The sequence below is a fragment of the Cherax quadricarinatus genome, chromosome 66 (assembly GCF_038502225.1).
Source record: "Cherax quadricarinatus isolate ZL_2023a chromosome 66, ASM3850222v1, whole genome shotgun sequence".
Taxonomy (NCBI): Eukaryota; Metazoa; Arthropoda; class Malacostraca; order Decapoda; family Parastacidae; genus Cherax; species Cherax quadricarinatus.
Window position 1 is genome coordinate 13,754,188 of NC_091357.1, and position 20,736 is coordinate 13,774,923.

The 20,736-nt window shown below is 41.3% G+C and overlaps 1 protein-coding gene across 4 annotated transcripts in view; it reads right to left on the minus strand.

Moving 5' to 3' along the window:
- Positions 1–1,356: 1,356 nt before the first annotated feature.
- LOC128704093 (uncharacterized) overlaps positions 1,357–20,736 on the minus strand; it is a 68,260-nt gene continuing 48,880 nt past the window's right edge. For 2 of the 4 annotated variants that reach the window (XM_070099102.1, XM_053799114.2), the window contains exons 2-5: positions 10,036–10,949; positions 7,510–7,586; positions 5,223–5,810; positions 1,357–3,272 (exon numbers count right to left, since the gene is read on the minus strand). In XM_070099102.1, coding sequence (XP_069955203.1) covers positions 1,370–3,272; positions 5,223–5,810; positions 7,510–7,586; positions 10,036–10,206 — 2,739 coding nt within the window. In that variant the 5' untranslated portion in view covers positions 10,207–10,949 and the 3' untranslated portion in view covers positions 1,357–1,369. The other 2 variants (XM_053799115.2, XM_053799116.1) reach the window with 2 other exon arrangements.

Below are 20,736 nucleotides of genomic sequence, written 5' to 3' on the forward strand. Positions count from 1 at the left end.
GCTTTCTGATTATAATAGTTTCACTAAGACTGCAGACACCACTGTTGGGAATCTGACAGTGATGTCTGGAATCTTGACAGTCCCAAAGTTTGCTGCTGTCTAGCCTTATAGTTCTAAGCACTGTAAATTCTCTAACTTGCTTATTCAAGGCTGCTGGTGTCAAAGTAATCTGCAATCTATTTTCTTTATTATCTATCTGCTCATTCTCCACTGTCTACTAAGTTATCATATTTTTTTAAAACTTGGTACTTTTTTCAGCACCCTGGAACTTCTGTTGTATCTAATCTTTTTTAGTTGACAATATACCACTGCTGTATATTAAAACTGGTAATTTTCCACATCAGACTACAATATGGCATAAGCTTTTCATCATTGCATTTACATTATTTTCTGGTGAAAACCTGTTCTTTGTATTCACGTCTGATCATTTTCTTAGATTTGTGTAAAAGTGGATATTTTAAAGCACAATCAAGTCTATTTGAATTTTTAGTCTATGGCATCGATGTTATTTTTTATCATTCACTTGCCACTTTGTTCAATTTATAAAAATCTTCTTGCAGAGTTCTAGTCATTTTGATTTTCTACACTGCATATGATTTTACATTATTTTGTGACCCCTTGTAGGTTTAGTGCTTAGTTCTAATTACAGTACCTGAGCAAAATTATTTACATAATTTTTACGATAGGTATACGAAATGAATATTTACTGTAAAGTAATAATACATTAGTCCTCTTTTAAATTTAAACAGTGTTGTACATACAATAGCCGACTTTCTAGTGATTCCTATTATTCTACAGAACTCCAGAAAAGATGATTATAAATTATGGACTTTAAAAAGAGGGATGCCTAAATTATTAATGGAATTTAATTATTGTACCAAGATGTGTAGCTCAAAGTATGGTACTCTGTACGTATATACTGCATGTGTACACTTCTTTTTAACATCGTCCTTCCACTGAGGTAGGTGACCCAACAAATAAGAAACTGCTTTCACTATCATTTGCTCAGTCACACACTTGCCAGAAGTGTGCTGACATCATAGCTCAGATGACCCTCAAACCTCAATTACCCTACCCCTCTAGACTGCAGGTACTGTACATCCCACCTCCAGGACTCGGTTCTGCTAACTAGTTTATCAGAATTCCTTCATAAATGCTAGTTTGCTCTCACTCCAACAGTATGTCAAATAAAATCCACTGGCCTCCACTACTATCTAACATGCTCTCACAAATGTGTGAACACGTTAGATAGGAGTAGGACCAATTTAGCGACAAATTGGTCCCAGTAATGAACTGTGGGGTCAATGCCTTACAAACCTAGTCATTTTATTTATTGTATGATAAAGTAAAAACAAATTGAATCAATAATTTATTGGTTTACTGGCTTCTGCTCGGACACTTGGTAATTGTTAACAACAGGTTTTTTCGTACACTTAATGACTGCATAAGATATAAGAACTACAAGTGTAAACACGGCCAGGGCACCCATAACACCACTGATAATCAAGATCCCCTTAATAGGGAAAATGTAGTCATCCTTTTGCTGCTCCTTTACAAAGTTGGTTCTGCCTCCAAACTCAGTTTCAGTTTGTTCCAGCATTGATACCGAGGTGTGTTTTGGAGACTTCCGCACAGGTTTTGGTGGTCTTTGCTTCTCCTGGTGTGGCCTGTGCATATCTTGAGGCATAGGGTTGCTTGGTCTCCTCTGAACTGATTTAGGTCTAAGATCCTCAGGCACTGTTTCATGAGTCTTTTTGCCTTTATGGTCTGCAGGAAGTTCCATTAATGTAACAGATAGAATTGAAGCTTCTGAATTTTTGTCAGTAGGAAGGCTATCAGAACTGGGAACATGTACTGGGTTTGATGTACCCATTTGAATCCAAGATGGTGTTGCTACTCTTGATACAACAGGGGTTGTTGCGAGTTCAACTTTTATGGCAACTTCTGAAGATGGAACAGTAGTAGAAGAGTGTACTGATAAAGGAATTTGGGCTAAATTTGGATTTGATCTTGAAGCAGTGGTATCACTGAATGTCTTCATGGAAGGTTCAGGTGGTAGTGCTGCAAATGTTGTTTGACTTGAAAAGGAGGGTAGGGTTGAAACAGGAATTTCTGGTGATACATTTGAAATAGCTGGTTCTGTTACAGTAAATTGTTTTGCTGAGACAGATATGGTTGTATTGTCATCTACTGGCAACATTACTGTCGTGTTAACGAGATCAGAGAGAGCTTTCTGCCGTCCTTTTTTGCCTCTTTGCCCCTTATTTTTCTTGCCTCTCTCATTTTTACCCCTTTGCCCATTTCCTCTCTGTCTGTCTCTATTTTTTTTCTTTCTGTTTCTTTGCCTTTGTTCATTCTCAATATCTGTTGATTCAACTGCTTCATCATTCAGCTCATCCTCTGGATTTGTAGACAGAGCTGTTTGCTTATCTGATGAATCAAATATTATAGTGCTATTAACAGCACTTTCGGTAAAGAATACATCTGAATTTGATTCGGGTGATTCTGGTAATTGAGATACTTCAATAGTTTTTGTGGATAATGACACATTTTGGGGAAATTTGCTCTCAGGCTCTAATAACCATGGTTCATGTGTAGTTGAAATATCTGGTTTTTGAAGGAACATTAAAATTTCTTCCTTTGTTACTCCACGGTTAATAAAATTAAGAAGTTGGCTAAAAGTAATATGTTTTTGTTTTAAATACAATAATAAGTGATCTGTATTTGACATATTTGTAATCCTCACAATCTCTTGGATACTGAGGGGTCTACGAGAGGTTGAGGTTGTGGTTAATGGATTGCGATTAATCTGTAGTGTTCCTGTGTTTTGTGCGATAGGGTGGTTAAGGCGAGCGTCACTGTTTGGCAGATCATGCACACGAGTTTTATATATCTGATTATTATTGCAGGGGAGAATGTAGTCAACCAATTCACAGTCTACATGGAAAGGTTCATTTAGTCTTTCATGACCAGGTTCATGTGTATGGTCTGAGGCCTGATGAGATACAGATGCTCTTCTTGAGTTTTGTTCTTGGATACTACCACTTGGAATACTTAAGGCAGGGAACCCAACATTATGTACATTACTCTCGCCACTCTGTCGTTGACGAGGGAAATGTTGATCAAAATTAACTCTTTCTCCTTGTGGATAATCATGAGGTGATGTACTGTAAGAATTGCCTCCTGGCATCCTGGATGATGAGTGATCAGTGACAGAGTGAGATATAAATAGTTGATCAGCTTCTCTTCCTCCATTCCTTCGTTGTGAATGCCTGGTAAAGAATAGACATTTTAATTTTTTCCTGGTACAATTAGTTTGAACTAATTATCTTTATATTTCAGTACAAGTGCAGAGGGGCATACATCTATGTACATGGACTAATTGGGGGAAGTGGGTGGCCAGTATGGCAATTTTGGTGGCTAGTGATAAGATTTGCTGTAAGTGTAGCAATAATGAACAATTCTGTGACCAAAATAATGTCCATTGTTTCCAAATCTACTGAGCCAATAAATTTTGTTCTGTATTTCAAAAGTTCATTAAATGGAGGGTTTACTATTTATACTCAGTGTAATTTAGAAAAATAAATTATATTGTATCATCTTAAATAATAAGAAGCATGCACTTACAGTAGTTTATAAAAAGTCACAGTTAGCCACCCCTTATAAACTTTTACGAGAGTTAAAACTAGGATATTACAATGCTACCAGGTGAGTTTTCAGCTTTTCTACAATTAAAAAGAAAGCCAAATTATAAAATTTATATATCTCCTCCTATCACTCCCCTTCTTCCCCTACCCTCTAACACTGCAATGCTTAATAAAAGGCAAATGATAAAATACATGACTAGGTCACAGACTTGGGTACCTTACCTATGACATGACTTCCTCGGCAGCTTGTGCGTTCACTCATTTTCTTGACAACTGTCATTTCCTGCCAAGGCAGAGTGACCCAAAGAAAATGCTCATCCAATTGCCATCAGAGTTCAGACACTACCTTCCTACCTCCAGGATTCAAGTCTGGCTAACTGGTTTCCCTGAATTCCTTCATCAAATTATGCTGTATAGTCCTTGTGGCTTAGTGCTTCTTTTTGATTATAATAATAATAATTCATCAAATTATGCTTCTAACAGTACATCCACAAAAGACCACTTTTCTCCATGCACTCCTTACATGCTCACACAAGCCTGATGGATGCTCAATTATAATAAAAACTAAACACTAAATCACCAGGGTTATACAGTGTTGTCTGGATGCTCAAGCCCCTAAAACTAAGTTTTGTACATCTTCCCTCCAACCATTCCTGGCATGACTCCTGCTTTTATGTTTCATTCCAGATTTATTATAATATGGTGAAGCATTTTAACCCATAAAGAACCATACCTTTGGCCCAAGGGTAAGGTAGTTCCTATTCCGTGGATCAAGTCTTGCCCTTCACCAGTATCTACCACATTAAAGTGTTACTCTTACTTTATACACTGGTACAACCACTACTAAAGCCCAAAAATTGAGCACAATTTGCCTTCTGAAAAGTCTTTCACAAACCTTCTCTACAAGGAAAGTGCCTCAATGCTTCTACTTTTAAAGGTAAATCGTTTCAAATATTATATTCATGGGTTAGTGTTTATATTAAGCTTTGTATAGTGCCTGAAGAAGGGTAGCTTTAATCCCTCAGATCAGGAGTCCTTCACCCACTCTATAAGGGAGTATTTCAATTGGCATTATTTCAGATGCCTATGATTATAACCCCTGCCCCGCTGTTTTCTGTAACCTACTGATCGCCCCTCCCCCCTTCTGCCGCCCAATACCCTCACTTCCTTTCCTACCCTGCAGCGCTGTATAGCCCTTGTGGCTTAGCGCTTCTTTTTGATTATAATATGATTATAACCTTCAAGGGATGCCTTGATGTTGGTGTGCTCTTGATCCAAGTAACTGGACATGTCCTTTTCCTTAGATGAAACCTGATTGCTTCCCATTCCCCACGAATACATTTTTCTTTTTAACAAGTCAGCCGTCTCCCACCGAGGCAGGGTGACCCAAAAAGAAAATACTTTCATCATTCAACACTTTCACCTCACTCACACATAATCAACGTTTTTGCAGGGGTGCCCAGAATACAAGAGTTTAGAAGCATATATGTATAAAGATACACAACATATCCCAAACCCCTCCTTTATAATGCTGTTTTACAAACAACCAGTGCTCTTAGGAAAGTAAATACTTACTCAGGCTTGAGATGTGATAGGTCTTCAGTTATACTGTGGCCAAACGTATCTGGGCGACCATTAGAAAAGTGTGGGCGATGATTCACCTTGCCCCATACCCCTCTCTCTGCAGCACTGTCTACATTTGCCCATCCTCCTACTTCAGCTGAAGACAGTTTTGCTGTGCCTCTTTCCTCTGTAGGTTCAGAAGCCACACTGCTAGATGATCTGGAATATTTAGGGTGTGTCCTTCTTATACTTTTATTTCTCTGAGCAGGTTTATTACTCTCCCAGGATGTTGATGTAGCTGCTAACATGGGAAATCTGTGTGGTGTTGAAGATACAGTCTTGGATGCTGGTGCAGTGTGTGTTTGATGTTCTCTAAGAGACTGGTGTTCAGTCAGGTTTGCATCAATACTTGGTCTCAAGGCAGAAGTGGCTACAGGTGCTGTGGGCTGGTGGTGGTGCATAATCCACGAGGCATTATAGTGTGGATGATCCAAGTAGCTGGTGCTGGAAGGCGAGAGGCTGGCTACAACAGGAGGGCTATTGCTGCCACTCCGCTCACCTGGAACAGTGAAGCCACTCATGTGGTGCCCACTCCTACTTCTGCAAGATTCATACATCTTTTAGTTAAAAAAAAAAAAAAAAGATAATACTTTGTTACCTCTACACACTGACAACTTATGATGACTGTGGTTCATCCTGGACTATTATCAAGTTGTGACTTAATGGTTCAGGAAGGACCAAAATGTCTAAAAGTGAATGGGGGCTAACCATCCCTACCTTGGAACAAGCATGACTGCTTCCCATTGCTGTACGATGCTTGTGGGTTTAGCACTTATAATAACTGCCTTCTAGGTAGTAGGTTGGTAGACAGCAACCGCCTAGGGAGGTACTACCGTCCTGCCAAGCGAGTGTAAAACGAAAGCCTGTAATTGTTTTACATGATGGTAGGATTGCTGGTGTCTTTTCTGTCTCATAAACATGCTACTTCTACTTACACTTAGGTCACACTACACACACATGTACAAGCATATATATACACACACCTCTGGGTTTTCTTCTATGTTCTTTCTAGTTCTTGTTTATTTCCTATCTCCATGAGGAAGTGGAACAGAATTCTTCCTCTGTAAGCCATGCATGTTGTAAGAGGCGACTAAAATGCCGGGAGCAAGGGGCTAGTAACCCCTTCGCCCGTATAAATTACTAAATTTAAAAAGAGAAACTTTCGTTTTTCTTTTTGGGCCACCCTGCCTTGGTGGGATATGGTCGGTTTGTTAAAAAAAAAAAAAATGACTACCTCCCCTTCCTTAGGCACTGCTGACCCTTATGGGTTTAGTGCTTCCCATGAATAATGAAATCATGACACATTATCTTACACAGATAAGCTACAGGAATGTCAGAAGTATTTCTGCAGTCTCAGGGGCAGCACTATGACCCTATTGGGTTTAGCTCTTCTTTTTTATTATAATAATGCAGTCTCAGGATGTTTGGTAAATGGAATAATCTTGGTGAAGCAGTGGAGGCCAGTATGATAAGGCCCATAAGGCTAGGAGGAAGCGAATCTGGCAAGCAGTAAGTCGAGAGGTGAGGCCAGGAGCTAAGGTTCGATCCCTGCAGCCACATATAGGTGATTACATATCTTTCTCTGCCGCGTCTATTTTATGGTTCACATCTGTCATAGATGCATCTGCTGACTTGTCTGCTCCCACAGATCTAAATACTGTACATCCACTCCCTCCCTCTGATCTGATAGTCAATCTGCCAACCATTGCAACTTGTCTTCAAAATCCCTCAAAAGAACTGTCATCAACAAAGAGCAAGTTCCCTATTTATAGGATCCAACAACCAAGCATTCCATTTGCAAACGTTAAAAAAATTATGGTGAATGATATACGGCAAATTAAATGTGAGAAACGCATCTACATACAGGTCCCTCAAGGGAGGTGCCTTGATGTTAATGGAGTGTTCTTTATACAAGAAATTTAAGATACCCCTGTAGCACTGCATGACCCTTGTGGATTTAGCGCTTAGTTTTTTATTATAAAGGTACCCTCCCCTTCCAGGGATCAATTATGATTGCCTTCCATTCCTCAGGTGCTATGACCCCTATAATTTTGGATTATTATAATCATGGGGAGCGCTAAACCTGTATTACACAGTGCCTGTGGGAAGGATGGAAGGTATTCAGGGAACCAGAGCACAGATCCAATTCCCCAGATCAAGAGCCCCTCAGGGTACCACCTCTGAGGGGCTATGATTTTGGAGTTTCCCCACGAATATAATAAATATGGAGTTAGGTTACCTATCTGGTAGTCTGAACGATGTGACAGTTGGTGGTGTGAGCGCTGCTCTCTCTGGCCGCACCTTGACGCCACGCACCTGCAACACATTAAATACCTTTACCACACAATTTAGTGCATGTTTTTTAATTTATTAAAATAACTGAATGCACCTCCACTTTGCTGGATCTAACATGACTACTCAGTTTTCCCAGGAGATATAAGACTCACGGATGCGGAATGATCCGTATGGATATAGCACTTCGCTATAATTATGCAAGTATCTAGTCACCTCAAGGATATTTCCTTTAATGGACCTTCCCCTCAAGAGTTTCCATGAAGCTGGTGAGGGGCTCTTGATCTAGGGAATTGCATCTGTGCTACAGTTCTCTGAACACCTTCCATCCCCACCCACACAGGCTCTGTGTAATCCCTACGGGATTAGTGCTCCCCCATGATTATAGTAATAATTTAGTGGACCTTGATGCCGTGTATGGGGATCTTGATGCAAGGAATTTAACCTGATTACCTCCCATTCCCACAGGACCCCTATGGATTTAGAGTCCCCCCTGTGAATGTAATAATTTATATCAAAAGAGCTTTAAACGTGTATGGGTCTCAGCTAGACAATTTGGGGGCAGTGGAGGAAGATGTACAAAATAAAGAATGTAAAGTCTGTTTTGGAACTAGACACTTGGACCCATCTGCTTTATTTTTCTTTTTAATACTGCCCACACGACTGGAGTGACTAAGTGTCCGCAGCATGGGTATGGAATTACCACCCGCAGGATGGGCATGGGGTAATTAATGCCCACGTGATGGATACTTGGTGACTACCACCCACAAGACAGTGTGCATAACAGTATAACTAAAGTCGACCTGTGTACTAAATCAGTTTCATTGAGATCACTGAAACTGCACCGAATGTGGGACTCTCCCAGGTGCCACAAGGAATAAAAACCTATTATGAATATACGTATTTTCAGATGTCAAAATCAACTAAAATAATGACTAAAACATTTTGATATACTGAGTAAATGGAACCACAAAAGAATGGCAATACTGAAGTTAACAAAGCAATCTGACAGTGTAGTACAACGGTGCTCACTGTCCGTGCCAATCAAGAAGAGAAATAATAAACAAAATTAAATAATAAAAGCTACGAACATGAATTAAACGCCAAGCACAAATAATGTCGTACCAATTTTAAAATGACCATCAATTAAGAACCTATTAAGTTTTCAATGTTAAAAGACTTCTAAAACTTCCGGAAATTATAAAAACTTCCGGTAATTATAAAAATCATGAATGTATGAAAACACAGTGTGATTAGTATGAAAAGTTGTACTGCTATTTACCTAAATTGAACAATTTGGAGCATTTGAATATTTATTTAGGCTACGTTTCGTTCACCGGGAGCGAAAGGTAGCCTGGTTGATCAGGCCCTAATCCACCGCGAGGCCTGGTCATGGACCGGGGGCGTTGACCCCCCGGAACACCCTCCAGGTAGACTCCAGGAAAGTTTTTCTTCACAAAGAATGGTAGAAAAATAGACTTGGATACCAGAGAACTAGCAATTACTACAGAGATTGAATATTAATAAATATATACGACATTAAACACTCAAATACTATTATAAACTTTTGTAATTACAAACAGATAATCATCAAGGAAAGGGTGGAAGAAAAGAGATGGCTGTGAGGCAAGCAGAGGAAGGAGGTTATGGACAGAGGTTAACCCTCATCCTTGTCAAGAGTTAAGTTCCTCCCTCGACAAACCAGCAAACGTAGTTTACGGGGGACCTCTTGACTTTGTAGTGGTTGTATTTGGTTTATAGGAAGAAATATGAAAAATTCTCCTGACGCAGCTCATTCAAATAAGGACTCGGTGGAGCTTTCAAAAGCAAAGGTCTTCCGCTGGCTTACCGGTTCACCACGTAAAAAAAAAATAAAGATATCATAAGATGTGATGGAAAGTTTTGATGAACTTATAAACAACAAACAGAGTGATCATGGTAAAGATAAGTAGCATGACTAAAAGTCTCAATACTATACTGACATGCTAGAGAAACAGCGAGTGATCATGGTAAAGTAGCACGACTAAAAGTCTCAATACTATACTGGCATACTAGAGACAAACAGAGAGTGATCATGGTAAAGATAAGTAGCACGACTAAAAGTCTCAATACTATAATGTGATTATTATTGCTACGAAATGGTCTACGATGTTTGCAAAGTGGTTAGTGCTGTTACTGTTTATTTTTCAGAAATATTAGTAAATGCTGAAATGGCGAAATTAAACACAGCAGCAGTGCTGTTAACTAACCTTGCTAATGACTTCACAGTATTAGAAGTTGTGGTGGCGGAAATGAGGACACTAATAAGCAACAACGTATAAACAGGAGTGAACAGTGAGTGGTTCACGGGAGTGAGAGCAGCAGTAATAAGGCAAGAGTATGGAGGTGGCGGATGCGGCTTGGGTGGCACCCTTATGAGGTACCCGCGGACTCATGCAGCAAGGTTGTAATAGGCCTAGATCAGAGATCTTACTATGAGTGGCATCCTGTTGGTGTGGTGAAGTTGAGAGGGCGTGTGTGTCGAGTGGATAGGCTGTGCCCACGATGCTACCACAAGCAGCAGGATACACGTCGCTTGTGCTAGCAAGGGGCCCCTTATTAAAGGCTCCTGGGCGACCACCCCGGACATCCCTGACCACTTCATCACTGATAAGTCCTGTACTTCACTTCCTTACGCGCTGCTTCTCCACTCTGTTACTGCACCACGTGTTATCACTCTACTGCTCTCTCACCTTCACTTCACGTAACCGCGTTAAACTTTTTCCATGACTACAGTAAATTGTGTCCATGATGAGAGTAATGTACAAGACATCTACCTACGGCGCTAAACTATACACTCGGGCAAAACTCTTAGAAGACTCGACAGTGAAAAATTGTGTCCATGGTGAGTTTACTGTGCAGAACATAGTTTAGAAATATTTGGGAAAGCAACAGTCAGTAAATACCATTCCACAAATTTTCGCCATGTTCCTCTTGGCAACACTTAGTTTTTCTCATTTCATTTCTCTTTTTCTGGCATTAAGATACTACACTTCAATAGGTAGCTACCACTTCCTTTTGTTTCAATAAAAGGAAAACGAACGTATTATCTAAGGAGAAATCACTATACTGACACCTGTAGCTATAAAGGTGCAAGTTAACGTGAAGGAAAAGAGCAAGTTTGCAGGTGGTGAGTACAAAAGCTCCGTTTAAGATTGCTCAGCCCGTGATCCACTTGGACCACAGATGGCTCCTTGTAGTCGTATGGACTCCAGATGGCACCTTGCGGGTGGCATGAAGCGCAGCAAGCTGCTGTTGGTAGCTAATGCACCCGGTTACTTGGAATACTACACTGAAGCGACACATCAGTACTTGCCCGAATTTCCACAATGCAGCATCACCGCTCATCTGTAAAATTTAAACAGGTGTAGTTAATTGGCTAGCAAGGTGAGAAGGGTAGGGAGAAACACTTAATACAAAGATATGGTGTATTTATCAGTTATCCTCCTCAGAGCTACTTAGTACCACAAATGATGTGGTCGAATCTGGACATAAATGCATTCGAAAATATATAGAAGGATGACAGTTTATTCCATGTATTAGAAAACTTTACATACGAAAATAAGCCGAAGTTGCCGAACTTGCATTCTTCAGAATGGCGTAAATTGTAAGCACTGTCGGGTTTTATATTTCGCGTCAGGTCTCCTCATATTTCGCACCATGCTACTAGGCTGTTGCGGGCATAGGCCTACAACAGCACAATGGGTTGTTCTCAATATTCTAGCAGATATATAAGCACGAAGTCTCTCCTCACTCTTCCGCCAGGCAAGTGCCTGGTAGAGTAGCCTAGAACACTGCCTGTATCAGAAACCCAAATAAACCTAAGGTTCGACTCCGAGAAGTATTTTACACTGCACCAGAAATATAGTCAATAACCTATTCTTTATAGAATCATGGAAGATATGATTAAAGTGTACATATGGAAAACAGGAATAAAGAGGATATAAATTAAGCATTGAAAATGTCTAACCAGAGAAGTCTCGCAACGTTGGGTTCATAATGAAGAAATTTAAATTTAAATGAGGATATTGGGAATTACTGGTTTGGCAACAGAGTTGTGGGATGATTGGAATAAACTCTAGCGTTGAGAAAAGAACAGTGACTTTAAATATACGTTGGACGGGTATAAGAGTGGGTGCGAGTTAGACCTACCTAACATAAGCCAGTAGGCCTGCTGCAGTGTTCTTTTATGATTTTGTGTGCCTCAGGCACAAAAATACTTTAAACTATGCCCACCACGAATTCTTCCTTTTTCAGAGAGGTTTGCGGCCTTCGTTCCTCGAGCCTGTACTCTGCTTCCGTCTCAGTAGTGAGCTCTCAGTAGTAGTAACCAGTTACCAGTAACCAGTTACCAGTAACCTGTCCGTTGACTCAACGACCAACCGTCTTGAGTCACGGTCTGTGCTGAGCTGACACTATTTTCAAAAGACCCACTACGGGGTACTGGCCAGCCGGCTAGTCAGTTTGACGAGTGTAACCAAGGAGACAGGTAACGGCTGCGGGCTCCCTCCACATAACAGCAATTATAAGTAATAACAGCCTACGTGAGTATTTCTACCCTAATCCACGTATCGAACTCCCACATGATATCCGGTCGTCTTTGTCCTTTTCCGATTTTCATAACTATCTCTCGTGCGTGCGTGTGCGTGTGTGTGTGTGTGTGTGTGTGTGTGTGTGTGTGTGTGTGTGTGTGTGTGTGTGTGTGTGTGTGTGTGTGTGTGTGTGTGTGTGTGTGTGTGTGTGTGCGCGCGCGCGCGCGCATGAAGTTATGTACGGACAGTACAGCCAAATTTACTTACAATGTACTCCCAAAATACTTGCAGGATCTTTTATTTGTGACAAGTTTCAACAATTCTTTCACCGTCTGGACACCTGGTCTAACTCGGTGGTAACTGTGTCCAAGTGTAAGGGAAGAGCCTCTCTTCAGAGAAGTGGTGAGGGGGTTAAGGGCTCTTCGTCTAAAGCATTGGAACTACTCTCCACTTTCTTGGATCAACCAGGAGTACCTGTCATTCTTCAGGCGAGATACTGCACAATCCCTGGTTTATCAGGCCCTGATACACCGGGAAGTCTCGTCAAGGACTGGGCCGCAGGGGCATTGATCCTCGGAACGACTTCCAGGTAGGTAGGCAGGTAGACCTTGTTTAATGCTTCCTTACGAGTATGAGCATAATTCTTACCTCATACCTGAGTGAGTGGTCCAAGGATGGATTTCTGAATGAAGATAAGTGTTATTTACTTTTTGTCAAAATTTACCGTGGTTTATGGTCGTCGACATAAAATATCTTTTGTATATTGCGAGTAATGGACTAGCAGTAGGTTACTTGTAGTCGCCTTCGGAGGTCATCGCCCCTTGCGCCCGGTCCCAGACTAGGCCTCCTGGTTGCTTTGAATTGTTTTAATCACATTATGTATTAGGACTCTGCAAATATGATAGCAATTAGTGACGACAACGCTAAATTGGCAAGGGCATTAACAAACTGATAATGACAATAGCAACATTATTTTCGAAGTCCCGGACAACCAAATAGTTCTAGCTTTTTTTTTTTTTTTTTTTGCAATCCTGTAAATAAATAAATCCTTGATTAAGACACGCATGCACCATCTGGGTATCTTTATTGCTGAAACGTTTCGCCTACAGAGTAGGTTTCTTCAGTTAAATACAGAAGCAGCAAGTGTATTAAATGAAGATGTTATCACAACAACGTTGGAGAAATAGTATTTGAGGTGGTCAGTCCCTCAGCCTGGAGAAGAGTTCAGCTCCAGGCCGAAGAACTAACCACCTGGAATATTCTCCAAGGATGATGGACTAATTACACCTTTATTTCACTGCTACACCTGCTGCCTGTGTATTTAACTGAAGAAGCCTACTGTGTAGGGCTGTAGGTGGAACGTTTCAACAAAGATACTGAAATGTTGCACATGTCTTAATCAACTTGTCGGTATTTTATACTATTTTCAACATAAATAAACCGTCCCCTAAACACCAATATTCATCCTTCCCTCCAACCCCAATTTTGCTAAAAAAATAACACCTTCCAACATCATCACTACCCCTTCAACACTGCTCTATTTCTCCAGCAGCATCTGGCGGTTATGGCAACAACGGCTGTCACTCGTCAGCGAGTCGGTTCTTCATGAAAACTGCCACTCTCAGAACACTCAGGGCCGTCATCGCGACACACTATACTGACGTCTACTTCCTGTCTTGTGCTTCGTTGCTGCCGCTCTAGCATGGCTCTGGTCATGTTTCCTGCTGCTGCAGCTCTAAGTTGGCTTCTACTGCTACAACTCTGTAGCTGATGTTGCTTGAGCTGCTGAAGTTGCTATTGCTGCTACTGCTGTAGCCAATGCTCTTGCTGCTGTTTACAGCTCTGTAGATGATGATGCTCTTAATATAGCTGTTGCTGTTAGTCTTCACCTGCTGTCTCCACCGTATGTACACACGATCCTAACATTGGATGAGAAGGGAAGAAGGGCACTTCACACTCCCAACCGAGATCAGGAAGGGGAGAGGAGAACCCCTCACCCCCAGCAGAGTAGCGACTCGTGAAGGGAAGAGGGAAGGAGTAACCTGATACCTTTCCTCCAGTGAAAATATTTGGCCCTTTCCGGCGGGTGTGAGGGACTGAGAGCCCCAAACACTAGGTAAACACTCTCACCATTTTCCTTCCTCGCAGTAATTTCATACATATATATATATATATATATATGTGTGTGTGTGTGTGTCGTGCCGAATATGTAAAACTGGTCAATTAGCAAGAACTCATTTAAAATTAAGTCCTTTCCAAAATTTTCTCTTATACGTTTAAAGATATATTTTTTTCATAAATGTTAACGTAAATTTTTTTAATTTTACTCCAAAAGAATCTTAAAAAACTTACCTAACCTTATTATAACAAGAACAATTTATTTTAGCCTAACCCAACTAAATATATTTTAGATTTGTTTACAATAATTTAATACTAAACAAACACAGTGAAATATATTTTTTTCGTTATGTTCAGAATGATTTTGGCGAAATTATTGCATACACAAATTTTCGTGTCCTATATGGCAAGATGAGCGTTGCTATTTAAGCCAAGATCGCAAGTTCTGCCTATTCGGCACGTCAGCGTGCCTCGTTGTGCTCCCGGCTTTCTGGTGTTTTCACGGTCGCTCTTACGTGCTAGAACTTTAATTTGTGTCATCAATCCTATACGATACATCCCTCTAGCGCCTGGAACCAATCTTGGGCGGAAAACATTATATACTGAGTCAAAAAAGGAGAATTAGTGTGCATTACCTAGCAGAGTTTACTGCCAGAGGGGAATCATAGGCCTGTTTCCCGTGTGGAAAAAATAATAATAATTGAACGTTGTGTCAGAGGAAAGAAAGTCTCCCTGAAAGCTTTGAGTATACATAGTGTATAGTGTATACTACAGTGGCTCCCTAGTATATTGATGATAAAGGCTAAAGTGTCATTTGAAAACAGGTGAATTTGTAAATGAAGTGATAAGCCTATAGAGGCAGGTGCCAGAAGTCGCCAGAAACTTACCACAGGTCAGCTGTTTTTAATAATCTTCCTGGCCTGCTAGTGTACTCGCATATAATCTAGTGATACCAGTGAATAGCAGAATACAGTGTTGTAGTAGCAACTAACCAGTATTATAATGGTACTTAGTGGAGTGGAGTGACTTTCATTAGTTTCATTTTCTTGAAATACGAGACGTTACTGTGAATTTCATATAACCTGTAGTTACCAGCGGTCGAATATACACAACGAGAAGCAATTATTACTACAGAAAAAGCGCCCTTCCTCCAAAATTTGCACCAGTCAACTATAGTGATAATATAGCATTTATTGTGGTGGAGACGGAAAAACAAAAATAGAAAAGCCAGATACAGCGATTGATAAACAAAGAGGTCGACTGTACGTCATTGTAGGAGCTGCCAGATATCACCGGCTCTTCAACACGCAAGTTATACTTTTGTATCAGTCAAATCACATATTACTCGGGTAGATAATTTCCAGTAGATCCTTCATGTGTTAGCTCAAATCACCGACCAGTATGTTTTAAATAAGTGACCCACTGATCAGAGCAGATCGACTGGTCCGAACCCTTGACTGGTCCGAACCCGGGACTGGTTTCAAACAGTTTCATTGGACAATAAAGCAGACTGTAAACGGATGGGTTTGTAGGCGCCCTTATAAACACAAACATTAAAAATCAGGAACGTGACGGTAAGCTGTCCAATATACAAAAAGAGTTAGAAACAGAAATACAAATAGCTAGAGCTTCATTTAAGGTTATTAATATAATATTCAAGAGGTTGCTAGTAGACTTGCAGTAAATCAACCATTCAAATCATTATGAAGCTGTGTGTAGTCTGTGGTCAGTCAAACAAACGGGCTACCACATGGATAAATTGTCATTTTTGTGGAAATTGGTGTCACGCTCCTTGTGCAGATATCCCAGAACTAGCTACAAGCAGTATTAAAACAGAGAAGTGTTTTTGGGTATGCCCAAATGAGGAAAATCTGTGGACTAAAATCACAAGGGTATTAAAAGAGGATAACATCAAAGCTGCTTTCATAGAAAACCTGGAAGCTTTCTACAACAGATGGGAACATAAAAAGTCCGGGCTGAATGGTACTGCCCTTGATACTGGCCATGTAGTCACAAACTGTAAGGCTGGAGGTGATGTCCTGGTAGTCAGTAAATGTAGGGCTGATAGTGCTGTCCTGGGAGACAGTAATGGTGAAGCTGGAGGTGCTGTCCTGGGAGACAGTAATGGTGAAGCTGGAGATACTGTCCTGGGAGACAGTAATGGGGAAGCTGGAGGTGCTGTCCTGGGAGACAGAAATGGTGAAGCTGGAGATACTGTCCTGGTAGACAGTAATGGTGAAGCTGGAGATTTTGTCCAGGTAGTCGGGAATTATACGCAGGAAGGAATACATATAAATGACCTCATAGAGGACAGGAGCCATAGTAGGGAAACAAGTGTAGTCAAAGATAAGATAAAACCAATATTGCAAACCAGAAATACCGCAGGAAATAGCAAACAAGAGGACTCCAATAGCAATAGTGAGGATAAATTACCAAAAACAACTGGTGGGAGCTCCATTGTTGGTGCTAGGGAGGATAGGAATAAGACAGGGAAACATGCACCAACAGGGAATACAGTCACAGAAACCCAAGGCAAACGGAAACCAAGCCTGTGCACATACTATGCACTTGGTATCTGCTGGCATGGGAAATCTGGAAAAACAGATGGGACATGCAACTATGACCACCCTAGAAAATGTCATGCCCATATGACAACAGGAAAATGCAAACTCCCTTCCTGTAAGCTTTTTCACCCTGAAATGTGTACCTCTTCAGTACAGGAAAGACTGTGCTATAACTTAAATTGCCAGGCATACCATCTAAAGGGGACAAAAAGATACAAAACATCCAGGCCATGGGAAAACCTGGGTAGCCACAGCCACTCAAGAGGGAGAGGTTTTTTAGTGCCAGGAAGGAAAAAAAACTGGCAGGAAATGGCAGAAATCGTACACCAAATCCAGTCATTCCTGGAGTGGAACCACAGTCGATGGCCTCCACTCCAAACCAACAGATACAGATACTAATGCCGGAAAAAAAATCCCCCCCCAGTACCAACAATACCACCAGTCCGATAACATTCTTCTTTGCAAATATACAGGGTCTAAAGCCAGCAATAAACAACAAAATACCTTTCATCCGTGGACTGCTTGCAGAGGCAAAGGCAATGTTCGCGGCTTTCACTGAGACCCACATAAAGGATCACTTGGACAACGAAATATGGATCCCAGGTTACAACCTATACAGATGTGACAGAGTGAACAGGCAAAAGGGGGGGGTTGGCCTGTACATTGCAGAGTCACTTGTTTGCACAGAACTGCTTAATGCCTCAAATGACGTAGTGGAAGTTTTAGCAGTAAAGGTCGAGAACCAAAACCTAGTCATTGTGGTAGTCTACAAGCCTCCGGATGCAACATCCCAGCAATTCCAGGAACAGCTGTTAAAAATTGACCACTGTCTGGAAAATCTTCCAGCTCCTGCACCCAACATCTTGCTCCTGGGGGATTTCAACTTAAGGCACCTAAAATGGAGGAATATAGCAAATAATATTGTTGCAGTAATAACACCAGGAGGCAGCTCTGATGAAAACTCACACTCACACGAGCTTTTAAATCTCTGCACAAAATTCAATTTAAACCAGCAAATAATAGAGCCTACTAGACTGGAGAATACACTAGACCTCATCTTCACTAACAATGATGATCTGATAAGAAATGTCACCATATCAAAAACAATATACTCAGATCACAACATAATTGAGGTTCAGACATGTATGCGTGGAGCCTCAGACCGACAAAATGAGACTAGTCACGAGGGAGCATTCACCAAATTCAACTTCAATAACAAAAACATAAAGTGGGACCAAGTAAACCAAGTCCTAACCGATATAAGCTGGGAAGATATACTAAGCAACACAGACCCAAACTTATGCCTAGAACAGATTAACTCGGTGGCACTCGATGTATGCACAAGGCTTATTCCTCTAAGAAAAAGGAGGAGTAGATGTAAAATAGAAAGAGACAGGCGCTCCCTTTACAGGCGACGGAAAAGAATAACAGAGCGGCTAAAAGAGGTCAATATATCAGAAATGCGCAGGGAGACACTGGTCAGAGAAATAGCAAGCATCGAACTTAAGCTAAAAGAATCCTTTAGGAGTCAGGAATCGCGGGAAGAACTAAAAGCCATAAATGAAATCGAAAGAAACCCAAAGTATTTCTTCTCCTATGCCAAATCAAAATCGAGAACAACGTCCAGTATTGGGCCCCTACTTAAACAAGATGGGTCCTACACAGATGACAGCAAGGAAATGAGTGAGCTACTCAAGTCCCAATATGACTCAGTTTTTAGCAAGCCGCTAACCAGACTGAGAGTCGAAGATCAAAATGAATTTTTTATGAGAGAGCCACAAAATTTGATTAACACAAGCCTATCCGATGTTATCCTGACGCCAAATGACTTCGAACAGGCGATAAATGACATGCCCATGCACTCTGCCCCAGGGCCAGACTCATGGAACTCTGTGTTCATCAAGAACTGCAAGAAGCCCCTATCACGAGCCTTTTCCATCCTATGGAGAGGGAGCATGGACACGGGGGTCGTCCCTCAGTTACTAAAAACAACAGACATAGCCCCACTCCACAAAGGGGGCAGTAAAGCAACAGCAAAGAACTACAGACCAATAGCACTAACATCCCATATCATAAAAATCTTTGAAAGGGTCCTAAGAAGCAAGATCACCACCCATCTAGAAACCCATCAGTTACACAACCCAGGGCAACATGGGTTTAGAACAGGTCGCTCCTGTCTGTCTCAACTACTGGATCACTACGACAAGGTCCTAAATGCACTAGAAGACAAAAAGAATGCAGATGTAATATATACAGACTTTGCAAAAGCCTTCGACAAGTGTGACCATGGCGTAATAGCGCACAAAATGCGCGCTAAAGGAATAACAGGAAAAGTTGGTCGATGGATCTATAATTTCCTCACTAACAGAACACAGAGAGTAGTCGTCAACAGAGTAAAGTCCGAGGCAGCTACGGTGAAAAGCTCTGTTCCACAAGGCACAGTACTAGCTCCCATCTTGTTCCTCATCCTCATATCCGACATAGACAAGGATGTCAGCCACAGCACCGTGTCTTCCTTTGCAGATGACACCCGAATCTGCATGACAGTGTCTTCCATTGCAGACACTGCAAGGCTCCAGGCGGACATCAACCAAATCTTTCAGTGGGCTGCAGAAAACAATATGAAGTTCAACGATGAGAAATTTCAATTACTCAGATATGGTAAACATGAGGAAATTAAATCTTCATCAGAGTACAAAACAAATTCTGGCCACAAAATAGAGCGAAACACCAACGTCAAAGACCTGGGAGTGATTATGTCGGAGGATCTCACCTTCAAGGACCATAACATTGTATCAATCGCATCTGCTAGAAAAATGACAGGATGGATAATGAGAACCTTCAAAACTAGGGAGGCCAAGCCCGTGATGACACTCTTCAGGTCACTTGTTCTATCTAGGCTGGAATATTGCTGCACTCTAACAGCACCTTTCAAGGCAGGTGAAATTGCCGACCTAGAAAATGTACAGAGAACTTTCACGGCGCGCATAACGGAGATAAAACACCTCAATTACTGGGAGCGCTTGAGGTTTCTAAACCTGTATTCCCTGGAACGCAGGAGGGAGAGATACATGATTATATACACCTGGAAAATCCTAGAGGGACTAGTACCGAACTTGCACACGAAAATCACTCACTACGAAAGCAAAAGACTTGGCAGACGATGCACCATCCCCCCAATGAAAAGCAGGGGTGTCACTAGCACGTTAAGAGACCATACAATAAGTGTCAGGGGACCGAGACTGTTCAACTGCCTCCCAGCACACATAAGGGGGATTACCAACAGACCCCTGGCAGTCTTCAAGCTGGCACTGGACAAGCACCTAAAGGCAGTTCCTGATCAGCCGGGCTGTGGCTCGTACGTTGGTTTGCGTGCAGCCAGCAGCAACAGCCTGGTTGATCAGGCGCTGATCCACCAGGAGGCCTGGTCACAGACCGGGCCGCGGGGGCGTTGACCCCCGAAACTCTCTCCAGGTAAACTCCAGGTAATATATATATATATATATATATATATATATATATATATATATATATATATATATATATATATATATATATATATATATATTATATATATAGGATGGGGTCCACCTCTGGTGTAAATTGTGGGACCCATAGCCTCGGAGAAGTGGATAAAAAGGCTTCAAGGAAGAATATTTGGATTTCTTCCTGAAGCCATTTGAATATTCCACTTCCCCTACCACCCCATCTTTTAAACTATTTTTTTTACCAATAGGAATATTTTATTACATAATATGGTACAGAAGATTTAAGAGATACATTGTTGATATAAAGGTGGCATATACGGTACATGTTGTTACGTGTGTATCACCGATTATAAGGCGAAAATCTCATCCAGCTCCTCAGAGCTGGGGCGTGTGCCCAAAATGCAGCATGCATTACCCCTTTGAACAGCCGCAC